Source organism: Lithobates pipiens, unplaced genomic scaffold (assembly GCF_037356315.1).
Source record: "Lithobates pipiens isolate NorthernLeopardFrog02 unplaced genomic scaffold, aLitPip1_a1.2 Scaffold_16, whole genome shotgun sequence".
Taxonomy (NCBI): Eukaryota; Metazoa; Chordata; class Amphibia; order Anura; family Ranidae; genus Lithobates; species Lithobates pipiens.
In genome coordinates, this window is record NW_027507748.1 from 622,914,471 (window position 1) to 622,932,210 (window position 17,740).

General features: G+C 44.9%; 1 protein-coding gene across 1 annotated transcript in view; it reads left to right on the forward strand.

The window, feature by feature from the left end:
* RXFP2 (relaxin family peptide receptor 2) overlaps nt 1-17,740 on the forward strand; it is a 489,744-nt gene that overhangs the window by 409,578 nt on the left and 62,426 nt on the right. Inside the window, exons 6-7 of the mRNA XM_077484098.1 lie at nt 12,395-12,466; nt 12,659-12,730. Of these exons, the coding sequence (XP_077340224.1) occupies nt 12,395-12,466; nt 12,659-12,730 (144 nt within the window). The remainder of the gene's footprint in view (nt 1-12,394; nt 12,467-12,658; nt 12,731-17,740) is intronic.

A 17,740-nucleotide genomic window follows, 5' to 3' on the forward strand; every position in this document is an offset into this window, starting at 1 on the left:
CAGGACCCAGGTCCCCAAACATCTTTTATGACAATAACTTGTATATAAACCTTTAAAATGAGCACTTTTGATTATTCATGTTCATGTCCCATAGACTTTAACGGTGTTTGCGTATGCAAATTATTTGCCTGTTCACATGTTCTGCTGCAAATCGAATCGGGGGGGGGGGGGGGGGTGTTCGGCTCATCCCTTTTTTAAAGAGTATTAGCGCCCCTGGCTCTAATGGCATGCTTAAAAAAAACACTCCCCCCCCATTGGAAATCCATGTGTCCGGCTCTCTGCATGTAGAATCTGCATCTGAAACAATTTTACATGTGAAATATACTGTTGTATTTTATGTATTTTATGTCATCCTTTAACTCAGCCTTTTTCAACCAGGGTGCCCAGGCAGCCAGTTTCTTTAGGGGTGCCTTGGCAAAATGCCTAAAATTCCTCAAAAATTGTGTACAAGCCAGTGGGTGGATCAAACCTGCTTTTAATTAAACAAAGCTACAGGTTTTTATTGTACACCATTACGACCTTCAAGCCGCCAGTACAAATGACCTTATCAGTTGATAAGAAAAATGTTGGGTGTAGTATCCTTGTTAGCTCCACTCCTGTCCTTCTTTATCAGCACTGGGGTCATATTAGCTTAGAATTAGGGAGAGAAACTGAGGGAGAAGAGAAACATTGGATTACTAGTCAGTATCAGTGTGAAAAGGTATATTTGCTTTGGAAAAACAAATCACCTCTAACGATGGGTGTCTGTGGATGTTGCTGCCTTTTCTAAAACTTTTAGCTCTGTTTTTACATTTTAGAATGAGGTGCCTCAAGAGTGTTCAAAATTCTAAAGAGTGCTTTGACTGAAAAAAAGGCAGAGAAACACTGCATTAAATCTTTGGCACCGCAATGAACAATTTGTAAAACTGTCCAATGAACTGACTTAATTGACAACAAGCTAAGATTACACACCAGGAGGTAAAACAGGACTTGGAAAGAATTCAGCATAAACTTAATTCTTAAGTACAAGGACAGGGTGCCAGCTAAAGCTATTTACTGCAATTAGGAGACAATAAGTGATTGAATTTTTATATGCTGTCAATGTATATCGGAAGTAAGAATCAACATAAAAAATATCTGTTGATGCAGAAGCATATTCCAAGACTTATATAACTTGGCACAGTTACCATAACTTTTCTAAAATTGCTTTCAGTAATTCCATATGACAAACTGTGGTACTTGAGGGAAGAGTTATCTGACCATACATTTAGAGCTACGAGTAGTCCTCAGCTACTAGCTGTGCCTATTTAAGCCTTTAAGGCGTTTCCAGTTTTAGGGAAATGATGAAACTAAATTGCTACATTTTTATAATTCAACCACCCATTTTAGCATTTAGTCTCTCTGCAAAGTTTCAGCATGTCGATCTGCTCATATGGTTCTATATGGTTATAGCAGGACTGCAATAGCCTAGCTAGTGTTATAGTGTAGTGTAGGAGGTGCATTTAATAGGGGAAGGCATAGATCCATGTCCCAGCTTTGCAGGAACACAGGATCCATGCCTTCCCTACTGACAGAACGTTGGTCTGCCTTGTTTACATTGTCAGACCACCGTTCTCCCTCTCTGCCAGTGGACATTGAGTCTGCAGGAACCGTTGATTGGCTCCCACCATGTGCCCCATACCCAGAAGTTCAGGATCACGTTTATATACGTGATCCTGCACAGCATGGCTGGCCTGCAGCAGTAAACTGCTATAGAGCAGTCAGTCCTCCTCTCTGTGTTTATAGCAATGCTTTTGGTGCTACTTTTCTACAAAATTGAGGAAAAATGTTTGTGGCTGGGGTTATCTTGTGCTGGTTAACATTTTCTTTGTCAATGTCCATTTTTTTTTAGATTGTATTATTACCCAGCAGTGTACGAATACCTGTGTCCTTCAATGGACTCCAAAAAATAATTATAGGAAAAGCAAATCTTTGTATCTGGCTTACCTTACCAGAAAATGTGTGTACAAATGTATGCCCCTTCCCGGTACTGATGTTATGTTGGCCCACTGTAATGAAAAAGAATGAGTGATCATAGATTCAGTCATATTAACCTCCCTGGCGATATGATTATTTTGGATTTTAGGTGCTGAAAGCGGTACCATTATTTTGCATGGAAATGTGGCGTTTTATATTGTAGGCCTGTAATTCTTAGCCCCTGTACACACGGTCGGAGATTTCCACAGCCAAATCCGTCGGATTTTGCCCGTCGGATTTTGTCCGTCGGATCTTGTCCGAAGCTGTTGCATACACACGGTCGGACAAAGTTGGCGAAAAATCCGATCTTTCATTACGTGATGACGTAATTTCGTTACGATGGGACTACATTCAGGCTAGTAGCCAATAGCTTTGATGTAGGAATTTGATCTGAGCATGCGTTGCACTTGGTCCGATCAAAATTCTCTACACATGATCGGAGTATGTCCGATCAGCCCAGTTGGTCGGGAAATATTTCCAACATGTTGGAAAATTGGGTCCGACGGATATTCCGACGGAATCAGTCCGATGCATACCACACACAGTCTGATTATCCGACGACACGGTCCGATAGGACACATTCCGACGGATTCTCCGACCGTGTGTACAAGGGCTTAGGAATAACGCCTCCCAGGTATGATAGTAGTTTGAAACACAAAATCATAAATTAAAATATAATAAATAACTATAAATAATTATAACAAATAATAATATAATAATAATAAAAAAATATTCAATAATGTAATCAAATCAAAAACACAGAAATTTGCAGAATTGTCGCTGTCATTAGATTTAGTGTTTGATGACGAATTTTCCCACAAATCGCTATCGCTCTTCTAGCTGGTCTAAAACCACTTTTAAAATAAAGGAACACTTTTTGGTTGCTATGGACAATCTCCAAATTCCAGGCAGAAAAAAATGTATTTATAACATAAAACTACATGCAGGGCACTGGACAGACCACTAGGGGCAAAGGGGATGTGTATTTTTTTTATACAGTACTGTAATCTGTAAGATTACAGTATTGTATGTGTATTGTGTGTTTTTACTTTTTTGAATTTGGCGCCGATTTCCGCTCCCGTGTGTCGCAAAGTCGCAGGGAATGGAGCTCAGCGGCACTCGGGGCACTGTGTGAATCGAGCGGAGGACGGCTCGCACACACAGCGGGAAGGACATCGCAGGATCCAGGGGACAAGGTAAGTAACTCTCCCTGTATCCTGCAATGCGGTCCCGAGTCTGGCTCGGGGTTACCGCTTATGGTACTGAAATTCCACCCCGAGCCAGACTCAGAAATACCGCCAGGGGGGTTAAACAATCTTGCAATCAAAAAACATTAATTTGACACAATAATTAAAAAGATCAATCTGGTCAATTATTTTTTTTTTAAGAAGTTTTTATATGAAATTATATGAAATTGTCATTAGTGGGTGTATTTTCAGCATTATTGAACCTCTAAATGCTGATGTTAACCACTTGCCGACTAGCCACCGTCATTATACTGTGGCAGGTCAGCTCGTTCCTGCGAATCGCCATAGCTGTATGTCAGCCCCATGGGCGTCCGCAGAACTTTTTCCAAGGGGGGGCATCATTTCAAGGCCACTCATGCTCTGCCCCTTTTCGACAATCTCATGAAAATCTTTCCACTGGTAATACATATGTGTTATATAACAGATAATTCATCTTCACTTTGTATTGGAAGTTACTCTGGCGGCTCTGTTCCATGCCCATATAGCCTAGAGAATGTACATCTTTTTACATTGCAATACATCTGTTGTGGCCATATTTTGATCTTATACTGTCACTGTATTGGCTGTTTTCATCAAGATAAAAATATGGCAACGACAGATGTATTGCAATGTAAAAAGATGTACATTCTCTAGGCTATATGGGCATGGTACGCAGCCACCTGAGTAACCTTGCGGACTCCCAGGCTTTCAAAAAACAGCCCTGGAATTTTTTTTATACCAGCCTCACAGCATTATTATACCAGCCCAACAGCATAACGTCATTATTTTCTTGTTCATGAAAGGGAAAATCCATACATTTTAAAGCACATTTGATGAAGAGAGTATTAGATATAGATATGAAATCACATAGGGCTTTTTATATATATATATATTTAAATTCCAGTTAATAGTGGTAAGTGATCAATCATCAAGGGGAACCCCAGAAACTCAGAACGTGGAGGGGGGGACCACCTTCTGCAGAAAGAATACTCTAAGGTAAGGGGGGTGGGTTACTAATATAAGGAGGAAACCCTTTATATCGGTGCCCCTGTCATTATCGTATTCACTCCCCCCTTACATCAGTGACCCCCGACTGGCCTGGCGGTGCTTTCACTGACCTCCTCTCAGGTGCACTGTGCAGGGCTCAGTCAGTCGGCTCCAGCTTGGAGGTTTTATCCTATAGTCTCCTGTCCACAGTCCACACAAGTCTGACTTCTCCCATGACCCCCATCCCGGCGGTGCTCCCACTCTTGACTCCTCTCCAGACTCCCTCAGAGACTGCAGACATGCTACAGGAGATGGACAGAGACTGCAGACATGCTACAGGAGATGGACAGAGACTGCAGACTTGAAACAAGAGCTCAATGCAGCCTCACCAGTGCCCATCAAATTCAGCCTCACTGTGCCCACCAATGCAGCCTCACTGTGCCCACCAAATGCAGCTTCACTGTGCCCACCAAATGCTGCCTCACTGTGCCCACCAAATTCTGCCTCACTGTGCCCTTAAAATGCAGCCTCACTGTGCCCTTAAAATGCAGCCTCACTGTGCCCTTCAAATGCAGCCTCACTGTGTCCATCAAATGCAGCTTTACTGTGCCGTGAATGCAGTCTCACTGCGCCCATCATTGCAGCCCCTCCTGTGCCCCATGTCCCAGTCTGCAGTCCCTGTCTGTGGGAAGGTGTGTTGTTGATGCTCGGTACAGTACCTTGCATGCCAGCAGGATATCCATGACGGCCAGCAGCAGGCAGGGTCTGTTCTTGTTTTGGATGGGGACGGTGCTCCTTCCAGAGGATCTGTCTGCTGTGAGATGGAGCGGTCCCTGGCCACCTGCACCTTCAGCCGTCCTCATTTTCTGGCCCCAGTCAGCCTGCCCTCTGGTCCTGGGGAAGTGGAGAGCACTGAGTGGGAGTTGGAGAGAAGGGGGAGCAAAGAGTACTGGCGGGGTTGGAGAACACATGGGTGGGGGCAAAGAGCGAGGGGGAGTGGAGATCACAGGGGTGGGGAGCGGAGAGCGCTTGGGGGGAACTTGAGAGCACTGGGGGGGCCAACAAGAACAGGGGTACAGAGCACGGTAGGCTGAGAGCACTGGGGGGGCTAAGAGTGTGGGGTGGTGAAGAGCACTGGGGGGGGGGCAGAAAAACAGGGGTGGAGAGCACGGGGGCTGGAGAGTACTGGGGGGTACAAAGAGCAGGGGGGAGTGGAGAGCAATGGGGGGAGCTTGAGTGCACCAGTGGGGGCCAGAAAGAACAGGGGTGGAAAGCACAGGGGACTGGAGAGCACTATGGGGGGTGGAGAGCACATGGGTGGGCGCAAAATGCAGGGGGAGTGGAGAGTACAGGGGTGGGAAGTGGAGAGTGCTAGGGGGGAGCAAAAAAGAACAGGGGTGGAGAGCACGGAGGGTAGAGAGCACTGGGGGGGCTGGAGAGCACCAGGGGGGCGCAAAGAACAGGGGTGGGGAGTAAGGGGGGCTGGAGAGCACTGGGGTGGGGGCTGGAGAGTGATGGGGAGAGCTGAAGAGCACTGGGGGGGAAAGAACAGGGGGGGAGCATTGGGGGGAGTGGAGAGCACTGGGGGGAAAGAACAGGGGGAGAGAGGAGAGCACTGGGGGGAGAAAGCACTGGGGGAGAGCACTGGGGGGAGTGGAGGGCACGGGGGGGGAGAGCACTAGGGGGAACAGGGGCGGAGAGCACTGGGGGGGAACGGGGGGGAGAGCACTGGGTAGGGGAACAGGGGGGAGAGCACTGGGGGGGGGAGGAATGGGATGGTGGCTAGAGAAGGATGGGGAGAGGTGGAGAGCAGCAATAACAGGGGAGGAGAAAACTGGGGGGGGGCAGGACAGTGTGGTGGTGGAGGAGAGCACTGTGGGGGGGGGCAGGAGAGTGTGGTGGTGGAGGAGAGCACTGGAGGGGGTGGCAGGAGAGTGTGGTGGTGATGGAGACCACTGGGGGGGGCAGGAGAGTGTGGCGGTGGAGGAGAGCACTGGGGGGGGGGCAGGAGAGTGTGGTGGTGGAGGAGAGCACTGTGGGGGGGGGCAGGAGAGTGTGGTGGTGGAGGAGAGCACTGGAGGGGGTGGCAGGAGAGTGTGGTGGTGATGGAGACCACTGGGGGGGGCAGGAGAGTGTGGCGGTGGAGGAGAGCACTGGGGGGGGGGCAGGAGAGTGTGGTGGTGGAGGAAAGCACTGGAGGGGTGGCAGGAGAGTGTGGTGGTGGAGGAGACCACTGGGGGGGGGGCAGGAGAGTGTGGTGGTGGAGGAGAGCACGGTGGTGGAGGAGAGCATGGGGGGGCAGGAGAGTGCGGTGGTGGAGAGCACTGGGGGGGGCAGGAGAGTGCGGTGGTGGAGAGCACTGGGGGGGGGCAGGAGAGTGCGGTGGTGGAGGAGAGCACGGTGGTGGAAGAGAGCATGGGCGGGGCAGGAGAGTGCGGTGGTGCAGAGCACTGGGGGGGGCAGGAGAGTGCGGTGGTGGAGGAGAGCACTGGGGGGGCAGGAGAGTGCGGTGGTGGAGGAGAGCACGGTGGTGGAAGAGAGCATGGGCGGGGCAGGAGAGTGCGGTGGTGCAGAGCACTGGGGGGGGCAGGAGAGTGCGGTGGTGGAGGAGAGCACTGGGGGGGGCAGGAGAGTGCGGTGGTGGAGGAGAGCACTGGGGGGGGCAGGAGAGTGCGGTGGTGGAGGAGAGCACTGGGGGGGCAGGAGAGTGTGGTGGTGGAGGAGAGCACGGGGGCAGGAGAGTGCGGTGATGGAAGAGAAGAGCACTGGGGGGGGGGCAGGAGAGTGCGGTGGTGGAAGAGAGCGCTGGGGGGGCAGGAGAGTGCGTGGTGGAAGAGAAGAGCACTGGGGGGGCAGGAGAGTGCGGTGGTGGAAGAGAGCACTGGGAGGGCAGGAGAGTGCGGTGGTGGAGGAGAGCACTGCAGCCCCCCCCCCCTCGATCCTCCTATTCAGGCACTGTAGCACGGATGGACATCTACTCCTCTGGATCCTCTGGATGGCTGTGTTCGGCGGCCGCTCTGTAACACAGTCCCGCCCCCCCAGACCGGCTCATGTGATAGGCGGAACATGGTTCTCTCTACTATCACACAAGCTGGTCTGGGGGGGCGGGACTGTGTTACAGAGCGGCCGCCGAACACAGCCATCCAGCGCTGTAATCCAGAGGAGAGAGCGGACTCCGAAAAAAAAAAATGCAGCATGGAGGCGGCGGCGGCGGTGGCAACACCTTGGGAATTCCAGGGGGGGCACTTGACCCCCCTTGCCCCCTGCTGCGGACGCCCATGGTCAGCCCTTTAAACAGCTATAGCAGACGCGCCCGCTACACAGCAGAGGGACCCGATGCGTGTGGTCGGAGGTCGCGATGACCGCCGGCCATGCGCAATCGTGGGCATGAGAGCCAGAACGGGGATGTGTGTGTGTGTAAACACACACATCCCTGTTCTGACAGGAGAGGAGAGACAGATCTAGACATTACTATTAAAAAATAAATAAATAATTAAAATGCCATAAATCTTTCCCCTATTTTGTAGATTCTATAACTTTTGCACAAACAAATCAATATATGCTTATTGCGATTTTTTTTAAACAAAACTATGTCTAAGAATACATATTGGCCTAAACTGATGAAGAAATTTGTTTTTTTTTAAATTGTTGGGGGATATTTATTATAGCAAAAAGTACTAAATATTGTTTTGTTTTTCAAAATTGTTGCTCTTTTTTTGACCAGGCGCAAAAAAGAAAAACCGCAGAGGTGATCAAATTCTACCAAAAGAAAGCTTTGAGGGAAAAATAGGACGTCAATTTTGTTTTGGGTACAGCGTCGCATGACCACACAATTGTCAGTTAAATCGACGCATGGCCGTATCTCAAAAAATGGCCTGGTCATTAATGGGGAAAATCTTCCGGTCCTTAGGGGTTAAACACCACTACACGGTAGTATATTTGTCTACTGTGCTCTCTATTAAATACAACATACTGTATGGAGAATTTGCTTCAACAAGTGACTCTAAACAGCTGAAAAGCAAAACTCAGCCAAATGATAACACCTTTGTTATAACCTTGTGGGGTGGCCAGAAAGAAATGCAATAATGCAAATTCCAAACCTTTTCAGCTGACACCCATTTGCCTCCCAAGCAACATCCCTATGCAAACACACCTCTTTCTAGATAGGTCTACTGTAAATTCAAAGCAGAGGCTAATACTCTATATTATAAACACTATAAACAAAAGTATGTATTTTAGATCTAAAAGAACCCTTTAAATTTATTATTTAGCAATATGAGTATACAGCAGTGCTCATAAGTTTACATACCCAGGCAGAATTTATGATTTATTGGCCATTTTTCAGAGAATATGAATGATAACATAAAAATGTTTCTTTCACTCATGGTTAGTGTTTGGCTGAAGCCACTTATTATCAATCAACTGTGTTTACTCTTTTTAAATCATAATGGCAACAGAAACTATGCAAATGTCCTTGATCAAAAGTTTACATACCCTGGTGATCTTGGCCTGATAACTGCACACAAGTTGACACAAAGGGGTTTATAAAAGGTCAATGAGTTTCTGGACTCCTAAAAGACCCTTGCATTTTTCATCCAGTGCTGCACTGACCTTTCTGGATTCTGAGTCATGGGGAAAGCAAAAGAACTGTCGAAGGATCTGCAGGAAAAGGTGGTTAAACTGTATAAAACAGGAAAGGGATATAAAAAGATATCCAAGGAATTTAGGGTGCCAATCAGCAGTGAAAAATGAGGGGTTCTGTTGAAACCAAACCATGTTAGGTAGACCAACTAAAATCTCAGCCACATCTGCCAGGAAAATTGTTTGGGATGCAAAGAAAAACCCACAAATAACTTCAGGTGAAATACAAGATTCTCTGAAAACATGTGGTGTGGCTGTTTCAAGATGCACAATAAGGAGACGCTTGAGGAAAGATGGACTGCATGGTTGAGTCACCAGAAGAAAGCCATTACTACGCAAATGCCACAAAATCTCCCACTTATAATACCCCAAACAGCACAGAGACAAGCCTCAAACCTTCTGGCACAAAGTTATTTGGAGCGATGGGAAAATGTTGCTTTTTAGCCACAACCAACGAGGCCTATGATGAAAGGTACACCATTCCTACTGTGAAACACCGAGGTGGATTTTAGGGATGTGTGAGCTACAAAGATGCTGCACATGGGACGTACTTGGACATTCCAACATGACAATGATCCAAAAAACAAGGCCAAGTCAACCTGTCGTTGACTACAGCAGAAAAAAGTGAAGGTTCTGGAGTGGCCATATCATAACAATAAATGTACAAAATAAGTCCTGTGATGATTATGACACAGTCTTTACTCAAATAATCAAATCTGTGTTCAAATGCTAAGTCCACAATCAGCAAACATGAAGGTGATGTGAAGAACCACCATCAAACCCCTTAGGGGTATACGCTCACCTTATGAGTTGACCCTCATTACAGGGGTCAATGAAGCTTTAAACAATGAGCCCAAATCCTACATGGTAGCTGTGAGTGGGTTCTCTCATGGACACATGGAAACAGTCTCTATGAATGACCACCAGCATGGAACCATAAACATACACATAGTTGCAAACTCAGACTCAGAAGAACTGCCAGGCACCCAGCTCAAAAAAAGAAATATATCATAGTTTTCACTGTGTATAACAATTTTATTAATAAAAGACAAATGCTCACTCACTTATATTCAAAAAAGTATCAAGTCGTCACCTCCTCTTAAACTCTGACCCTCTGATCATGTGCAAAGTAAAACTGCGCTGCTGAGAGGTCAATAGCTTACTGTGGTTGGTTTTGCAAATTCATTTAATTTTCAATAATATGTAGGTAAAGACATTGGGGTTGATTTAGTAAAGGCAAATCCACTTTGCACTGAAAGTGTACTTGGAAGTGCAGTCCCTGTAGATCTGAGGGGAAGATCTGAAATAAGGGAAAGCTCTGCTGATTTTATCATCCATTCATGGGCAAGCTAAAATACAGTTTTTTATTTTCCTTGCCCTTCAGATCTGCAGCGACCGAACTTCCAAGTGCACTTGTAGTGCACAGTGGATTTGCATTTCACAAATAACCCTCATTGTTTCTCTACAGGCTAGTTAGTATAGGACTAAGAATGTGGACGGGAGCAAGTTCAAGATTAGATACGGATTTCCATTTTAAAGGTAGCTAGTTGCTATCTTGCTCCAGAAAGCAGGTGGCGGAAGTAGATGAGCTTTTCAGGTTGCTGATCAGGGGTTGTGTTAGGAAAAGAGACCACATAGAAAAAAAATGCACAGTCAGGAAATTAGGTCTTATAATAAATCAGTTAATAAATGGGAAGGGGCACTGATATAACTATACCATCTGCACAAAAAATATGTTTTATAGTTATGCTGTGGCTGTTATACTTACTTTGTTTTTATTTCTTTTTTGCTTGGGGTTTAGCCTAATTCGCCATACACTGTCACATTTTCTGCTGATTTTTTCTTTAGGGTTTACCAAAACCATGAAGTGCAAGGGCCTGCCTGATTGCATACAAATTTAAACTCCTAAGGTTTGACTTCATATTATATGGTTTTGCTAAATCTGAAGAAAAAAAACAGCAAAAAAAATGATAGTGTGTATGGGGCTTTATACCACAATATGTATAGATCTGGGAATCTGGGTGAAATGTATAAACCTACAAATAAAGGTATAACTGGACCTGTGCAAGTCCATCTTTAATATTAATTGGACCCTGGGCAAAGATTTTCTTGCGCCCCCCCCCTATGCAAATTCATTCTCAACCTGCTCTGATCCCACGTACACACGGTCGGAGATTTTGCCAACCAAATCCGTCGGATTTTGCCCGTCGGATTTAGTCCGTCGGATCTTGTCCGAAACTGTTGCATACACATGGTTGGACAAAGTTGGCGAAAAATCCGATCTTTCAGAAAGCGATGACGTAATTTTGTTACGATGGCACTATATTCAGGCTAGTAGCCAATAGCTTTGATGTAGGAATTTTAATGTGAGCATGCGTGGCACTTGGTCCGATGAAAATGCTCTACACATGATCGGATTAGGTCCGTCCGGCCCAGTTGGTCGGGAAATCTTTCCAACATGTTGGAAAATTGGGTCGGACGGAGATTCGGACGGAATCAGTCCGATGCATACCACACACAGTCGGATTATCTGACGACACGGTCCGATAAGACTCATTCCGACAGATTCTCCGACCGTGTGTACAAGGGCTGAGACATCCAATAAATAGCAGCTAGACTTAAAATCAGTTTCTTGTATCAGATCAGGCAGCGATTGTGATTGGTTGCCAGAGGTTACAGCACATCATTAGCGCTTACTGACTGGTTGGTAGAGGTTACAGCACATGATTTCTGCTTGTTGATGGGTTGCTAGAGATTGCTGTACAGTAATACTGCTCACTGATTGGTTGCTATAGCTTACAGTACATCTTCTCCTCACTGCAGGGGGGCATGATATACATATGAATGCTGTCTTTATTTACATATCAATGCCGTTGGCCTCAGCTATTTACATATGAATGAGGCCGCTATTAACATATGATTGACTGTTGTTTACATGCAAACACAGGGTCTGCAGGTGAGTCATCTGTACACAACAGTAGGGCAGAGCTGGGCAGCATTAATAGCAGCACTTCACACTGAGATATTGGGACACAGCACAGGACTAAAATTTCAAGGGACAAAGGCATTTAAACAGGGATAGCTGGCAAGTATGAGGCAGCTGCTTTGTGCCCCCACAACAATGACAGGGCCCAGGGCAGCTGCCCCTTTTTCCCTGCCTTAAAGACGGCCCTGGACCTGTGTCTTTATTCAACAGTACCAACTACTTTATGTAACCGAGTGACTATGAATCACAATGTGGCTGAGTGACTATGAATTACACAATATGAATTTAACATTTAAACACAATAGAGCATTTAAATCTGGTTACACTGTGGTTTTGGCCATGGTCTGGATTGTAAATTGCCATAGCGGTGCCAAAAATAGGGAAAACAGTTTTCATAAATATGCCTTCTTTTACCCAAGGCTTTTTAATAACATTAAGTATGGCCCCAATCCCAAATTTCTCTCTATAAACTGATGGGACAAAGGTACTTCTCTTTATACATATAACTTTTATGGCACTCCATTTCTCTATTAAGTATGGTCTGACCTTTTCCTTCCAGATTCCTTCAGCACAACTGCTTGAGTAATATATCACAGAAAGCTTTCTTTGGTTTATATCATCTTCAGAAACTGTAAGTAAATTATGTTACTAGTGAATTACATTATTCATAAAACGAATAATAATAAAACCATGCCTGTATTTTCCACATATCATTGATGTTGAATGAATTCATGCATATAGGAACTAAATGTTTTATTAATAGAGACTGCAATGCATTATTGCTCTTTATGTTGTTATTCCTACCATACATTTCTTCTTTCAGATATCTCAGCAACAACTGTATAAGGTACCTACAGCCAGGGGTCTTTAGCCACTTGAATGAATTAAGATGGCTGTAAGTTTTTCTTTATTTTATTTTAAAATATATTGTTGGAGGTTCATAAACAAACTTCGAGATTCACATGCAGGTTATACTGCTCCACAAAGTACTAATTTTAAATTGCCACACATTTGTAGATATAATAACAAATATCCTTCACTGTCATATATCCGGAAAAATATACTGTATAAAGAATTCTAACCCATAAAAAAAAAGTTATTTTCCTCTAACTTTTATACATTTATATAAATCACTCCCAGTCCCCGTTTAAAGTGGAGTTACACCCAAGATCGAAAATGTAATATATTATATACTAGTCAGTAAATGTGGTGGCTGCATTCGTTTTTTTTTTTGGGGGGGGGGGGATTTTTGTTCTTTAACTTCACCTGGTAGTTCTTGGAATAAGACATGTTCTGTCTTATACAGGCCATACATGAGTCAAATTCCGAACAAATTTTCTTTAGAAAATCAGAAATTTCATTTGTAATCCGATGGTGCCACCACTGATTTTGAAATTTGACCAGCTAACCCTTCAGTTTCACGTCATGTTGCTACAGAAAATAAATTTAGTGGCCAGGAATATTCTACTCTTTCCAGGTCACAGCTCATGCGCATTTATTTTTTGATTTTATTTCTTGGATGATTGTTCCATCATTGATTAGAAATATCTTCATTTTTCAAAAAATTTTCAACATGCCCGATCACTCAATGGCCACACAAAAATCGCCTGTTGCTGTGGCCCACCAATGGTGCGAAATTCGAACAAAAATTCTTAGTTACGATTTTCGATTGAAAATTCTTTCATAATTCGACCCATGTATGGTCAGCTTTAGGGTGTCTAGGCTCACTCACTAGGCTGCTTTCTTTCTTTCTTTTTTTTTACCAAAAACACATCTCCATATCTTCATCTTTATTACATGGGAAATGGGGGAATTTATTTTTTACAGAAGATGGCTTGGAAATAAGATAACATTGTTTGTAATTTCAATTCAGCTTACGTAAAGTTACAAGGACTTCCAGTAAGATCAACAGGTATTTGCTGAAACATTTCTTAGCCTTAAAAGAGAAGACTAATGCAGCCACTGCATCCGAGGATTGGTAAGCTGCAATATATGAAATTTTTGTTCTTAGGTTTAGATATCCTTTAACCACTTGACAATAACTATGTGCAGATTAACATACTCTGGCACAGTTGGGCCAATTTATTAAAGAATTTGAGAATCTTCACTCAATAACTTGTGTGTGAACATTAAACTACATTCACGCCCCCATGTAATTTCATTCTCCACCTGCTCTGAGACATCCAATAAATAGCAGCTAGACTTAAAATCAGTTTCCTGCATCAGATCAGGCAGCGATTGCGATTGGTTGCCAGAGGTTACAGCATATAATTAGTGCTTACAGACTGGTTGCTAGAGGTTACAGCACATGATTTCTGCTTGTTGATTGGTTGCTATAGGTTGCGGTGCATCTTCTCCTCACTGCAAGGGGGCATGCTATACATATGAATGCTGGCTTTATTTACATACCAATGCTGATGACCTCAGATATTTACATATGAATGCCGCCTCTATTTACATATGATTGACAGTTATTTACATGTGAACACAGGGTCTGCAGGTGAGTCATCTGTACACAACAATAGGGCAGAGTTGGGCAGCATTAATAGCAGCACTTCACACTGAGATAGCGGGACACAGCACAGGAATAAAACTTCAAGGGACAAGGGAATTTAAACAGGGATAGCTGGCAAGTATGAGGCAGTTGCTTTGGGCCCCACAACAATGACAGGGCCCAGGGCAGCTGCCCATTTTGCCCTGCCTTAAAGACTGTCCTGCTCATCCTGGGCACCCTTCAGAGAATGATGGAGGTCAGAACATCATCTCCCCGTGTCTCCATCTCTTCCAGTCTGAGAATGCTTTGGATTCATTGAAAAATAAAATCTTTGTGAGGCTCCTATACCAGGGGGGTTACCTCCTGTGTTTAAAATGAAGTAGGAAGCCACTTAGCATGAAGCACGGAGACTAATGGAGATCAGTAGCATAGCAATGCTTACTGCAGTGATTTCCAGGTTCCAGGATACCCCACAGGTATGGTATATGCACAGTTACAATGGTCCAAACTTTTCAATGTAACTATGTAAAAACATACATACTTGGAATTCATCTTTAACCACTTCAGGACCGCCGTATTGCCAATGTACGTCAACACAATGGCACAGGCAGGCACAATCACGTAGATGTACGTGATTGCCTTCCAGCAGGTGGGGGGTCCGATCGGACCCCCTCCCGCTGGTTACGGCGGTCCGGTTCGCTCCAGGAGCGCTCCGTGATGAGGGGATGGCCGTTGGTTTTCGGCCACCCCCTCTGGATCGCTCCTGGCCAATGAGAAGCTTCCTCCCACTGTGTATTGTTTACACAGGAAGGAGGAAGTGATGTCATTCTCCTCGGGGCGGTCTTTTTGACCGGACTACGAGGAGAAGACTAATAGTAAGTGTGCACCAACACTACACTGACATGTAGGTACACACAGGCACACAAACCCCCCCCGATCCCCCCCGCCCCCCCTCCCCCCCCAGTCACAGTGTCACTGATTGCATTGATCATTTCTTTACTGATCAATGCATTCAGTGTCAGTTGTGACAGTAAAAACTGTCAGGACAGTTAGTGTTAGGTCCAGGGTAGCCCCCTATCACCCCCCAATAAAGATTTAACCCCCTGATTGCCCCTAGAGTTAACCCTTTCACCCCCTTTTGCCAGTGTCACTAAGCGATCATTTTTCTGATCGCTGCATGTGTCGCTAGGTAGCTAGTTATTTTTTTAGGTTCACCGCCAGGTTTTTATATCGCTAGGTACCCCGATATACTACCCAATAATGGTTTTAACCCCCTGATTGCCGCTAGTTAACCCTTTCACCCCCTTTTGCCAGTGTCACTAAGCGATCGTTTTTCTGATCGCTGCATTAGTCTCGCTACAGTCGCTAGGTAGCTAGTTATTTTTTTAGGTTCACCGCCAGGTTTTTTTAGCGCTAGGTACCCCGATATACTACCCAATAATGGTTTTAACCCCCTGATTGCCGCTAGTTAACCCTTTCACCCCCTTTTGCCAGTGTCACTAAGCGATCATTTTTCTGATCGCTGCATGTGTCGCTAGGTAGCTAGTTATTTTTTTAGGTTCACCGCCAGGTTTTTATATCGCTAGGTACCCCGATATACTACCCAATAATGGTTTTAACCCCCTGATTGCCGCTAGTTAACCCTTTCACCCCCTTTTGCCAGTGTCACTAAGCAATCGTTTTTCTGATCGCTGCATTAGTGTCGCTACAGTCGCTAGGTAGCTAGTTATTTTTTTAGGTTCACCGCCAGGTTTTTATAGCGCTAGGTACCCCGATATACTACCCAATAATGGTTTTAACCCCCTGATTTCCGCTAGTTAACCCTTTCACCCCCTTTTGCCAGTGTCACTAAGCGATAATTTTTCTGAACGCTGCATCAGTGTCGCTAGTGTCGCTAGGTAGCTAGTTATTTTTTTAGGTTCACCGCCAGGTTTTTATAGCGCTAGGTACCCCGATATACTACCCAATAATGGTTTTAACCCCCTGATTGCTGCTAGTTAACCCTTTCACCCCCTTTCACCAGCGATCACAGTATAAGTGTCACTGGTGACGCTGGTTAGCCAGTTAGTTATTTAGGTTCCCCGTCAGGTTTTTATATAGCGCCAGGGACCCCCATATACTACCTAATAAAAATTTGAACCCCCTGATTGCCCCTAGTTAACCCTTTCACCACTGATCACCGTATAAGTGTTACGGGTGACTCTGGTTAGTTTGTTTTTTATAGCATCAGGGCACCCACCATTTATTACCCAATAAAGGTTTAACCCCCTGATCACCCGGCGGGTGATATCAATTAGGTTTTAGGGTCAGGGTCTGCGTCGCCCCAGGCAGTGCTAGGTTAGTGCCAGTACCGTTAACACCCACACGCAAAGCATACACCTCCCGTAGTGGTATAGAATCTGAATAGATCAATATCTGATCTGATCAGATCTATACTAGCGTCCCCAGCAGTTTAGGGTTCCAAAAAAACGCATTGTTAGCGGGATCAACCCAAATACCTGCTAGCACCTGCGTTTTGCCCCTCTGCCCAGCCCACCCAAGTGCAGTATCGATCGATCACTGTCACTTACAAAACACTAAACACATAACTGCAGCGATCGCAGAGTCAGGCCTGATCCCTGCCATCGCTAACATGTTTTTTGGTAGCATTTTATATTCAAATCCGGAAGGCAGTGCTTGGTTTTTCGGGGTCCCGTACGTGGCTAGGCTCCCATAAAGTCCCCCACATGTGGTATCCCCGTACTTGGGAGAAGCAGCAGAATTGATTTTGGGGTGTAATTTGACTTCTGCCCATAGCATGTGTGAGCAATATATAATTTAGTGACAACTTTGTGCAAAAAAAAAAAAAGTTTGTAATATTCCCGCAACTTTTGGCAAAATATAAAATATTCCATGGACTCAACATGCCTCTCAGTAAATAGCTTGGGGTGTCTACTTTCCAAAATGGGGTCATTTGGGGGGGTTTTGTGCTATTTTGGCATTTTATGGCCTTCGAAACTGTGATAGGTAGTGAGGAGTTAAATCAAAAATTTGCACCCTTAGAAATCCTGAAGGTGGTGATTGGTTTTCGGGGTGCCGTGCGCGACTAGACTCCCAAAAAGTCCCACACATGTGGTATCCCCGTACTCAGGAGAAGCAGCAGAATGTATTTTGGGGTGTCATTTCACATATGCCCATAGCATGTGTGAGCAATATATCATTTAGTGACAACTTGGTGCAAAAAAAAAAAAGTTTGTAATATTCCCGCAACTTGTGGCAAAATATAAAATATTCCATGGACTCAACATGCCTCTCAGTAAATAGCTTGGGGTGTCTACTTTCCAAAATGGGGTCATTTTGGGTGGTTTTGTGCTATTTTGGCATTTTATGGCCTTCGAAACTGTGATAGGTAGTGAGGAGTTAAATCAAAAA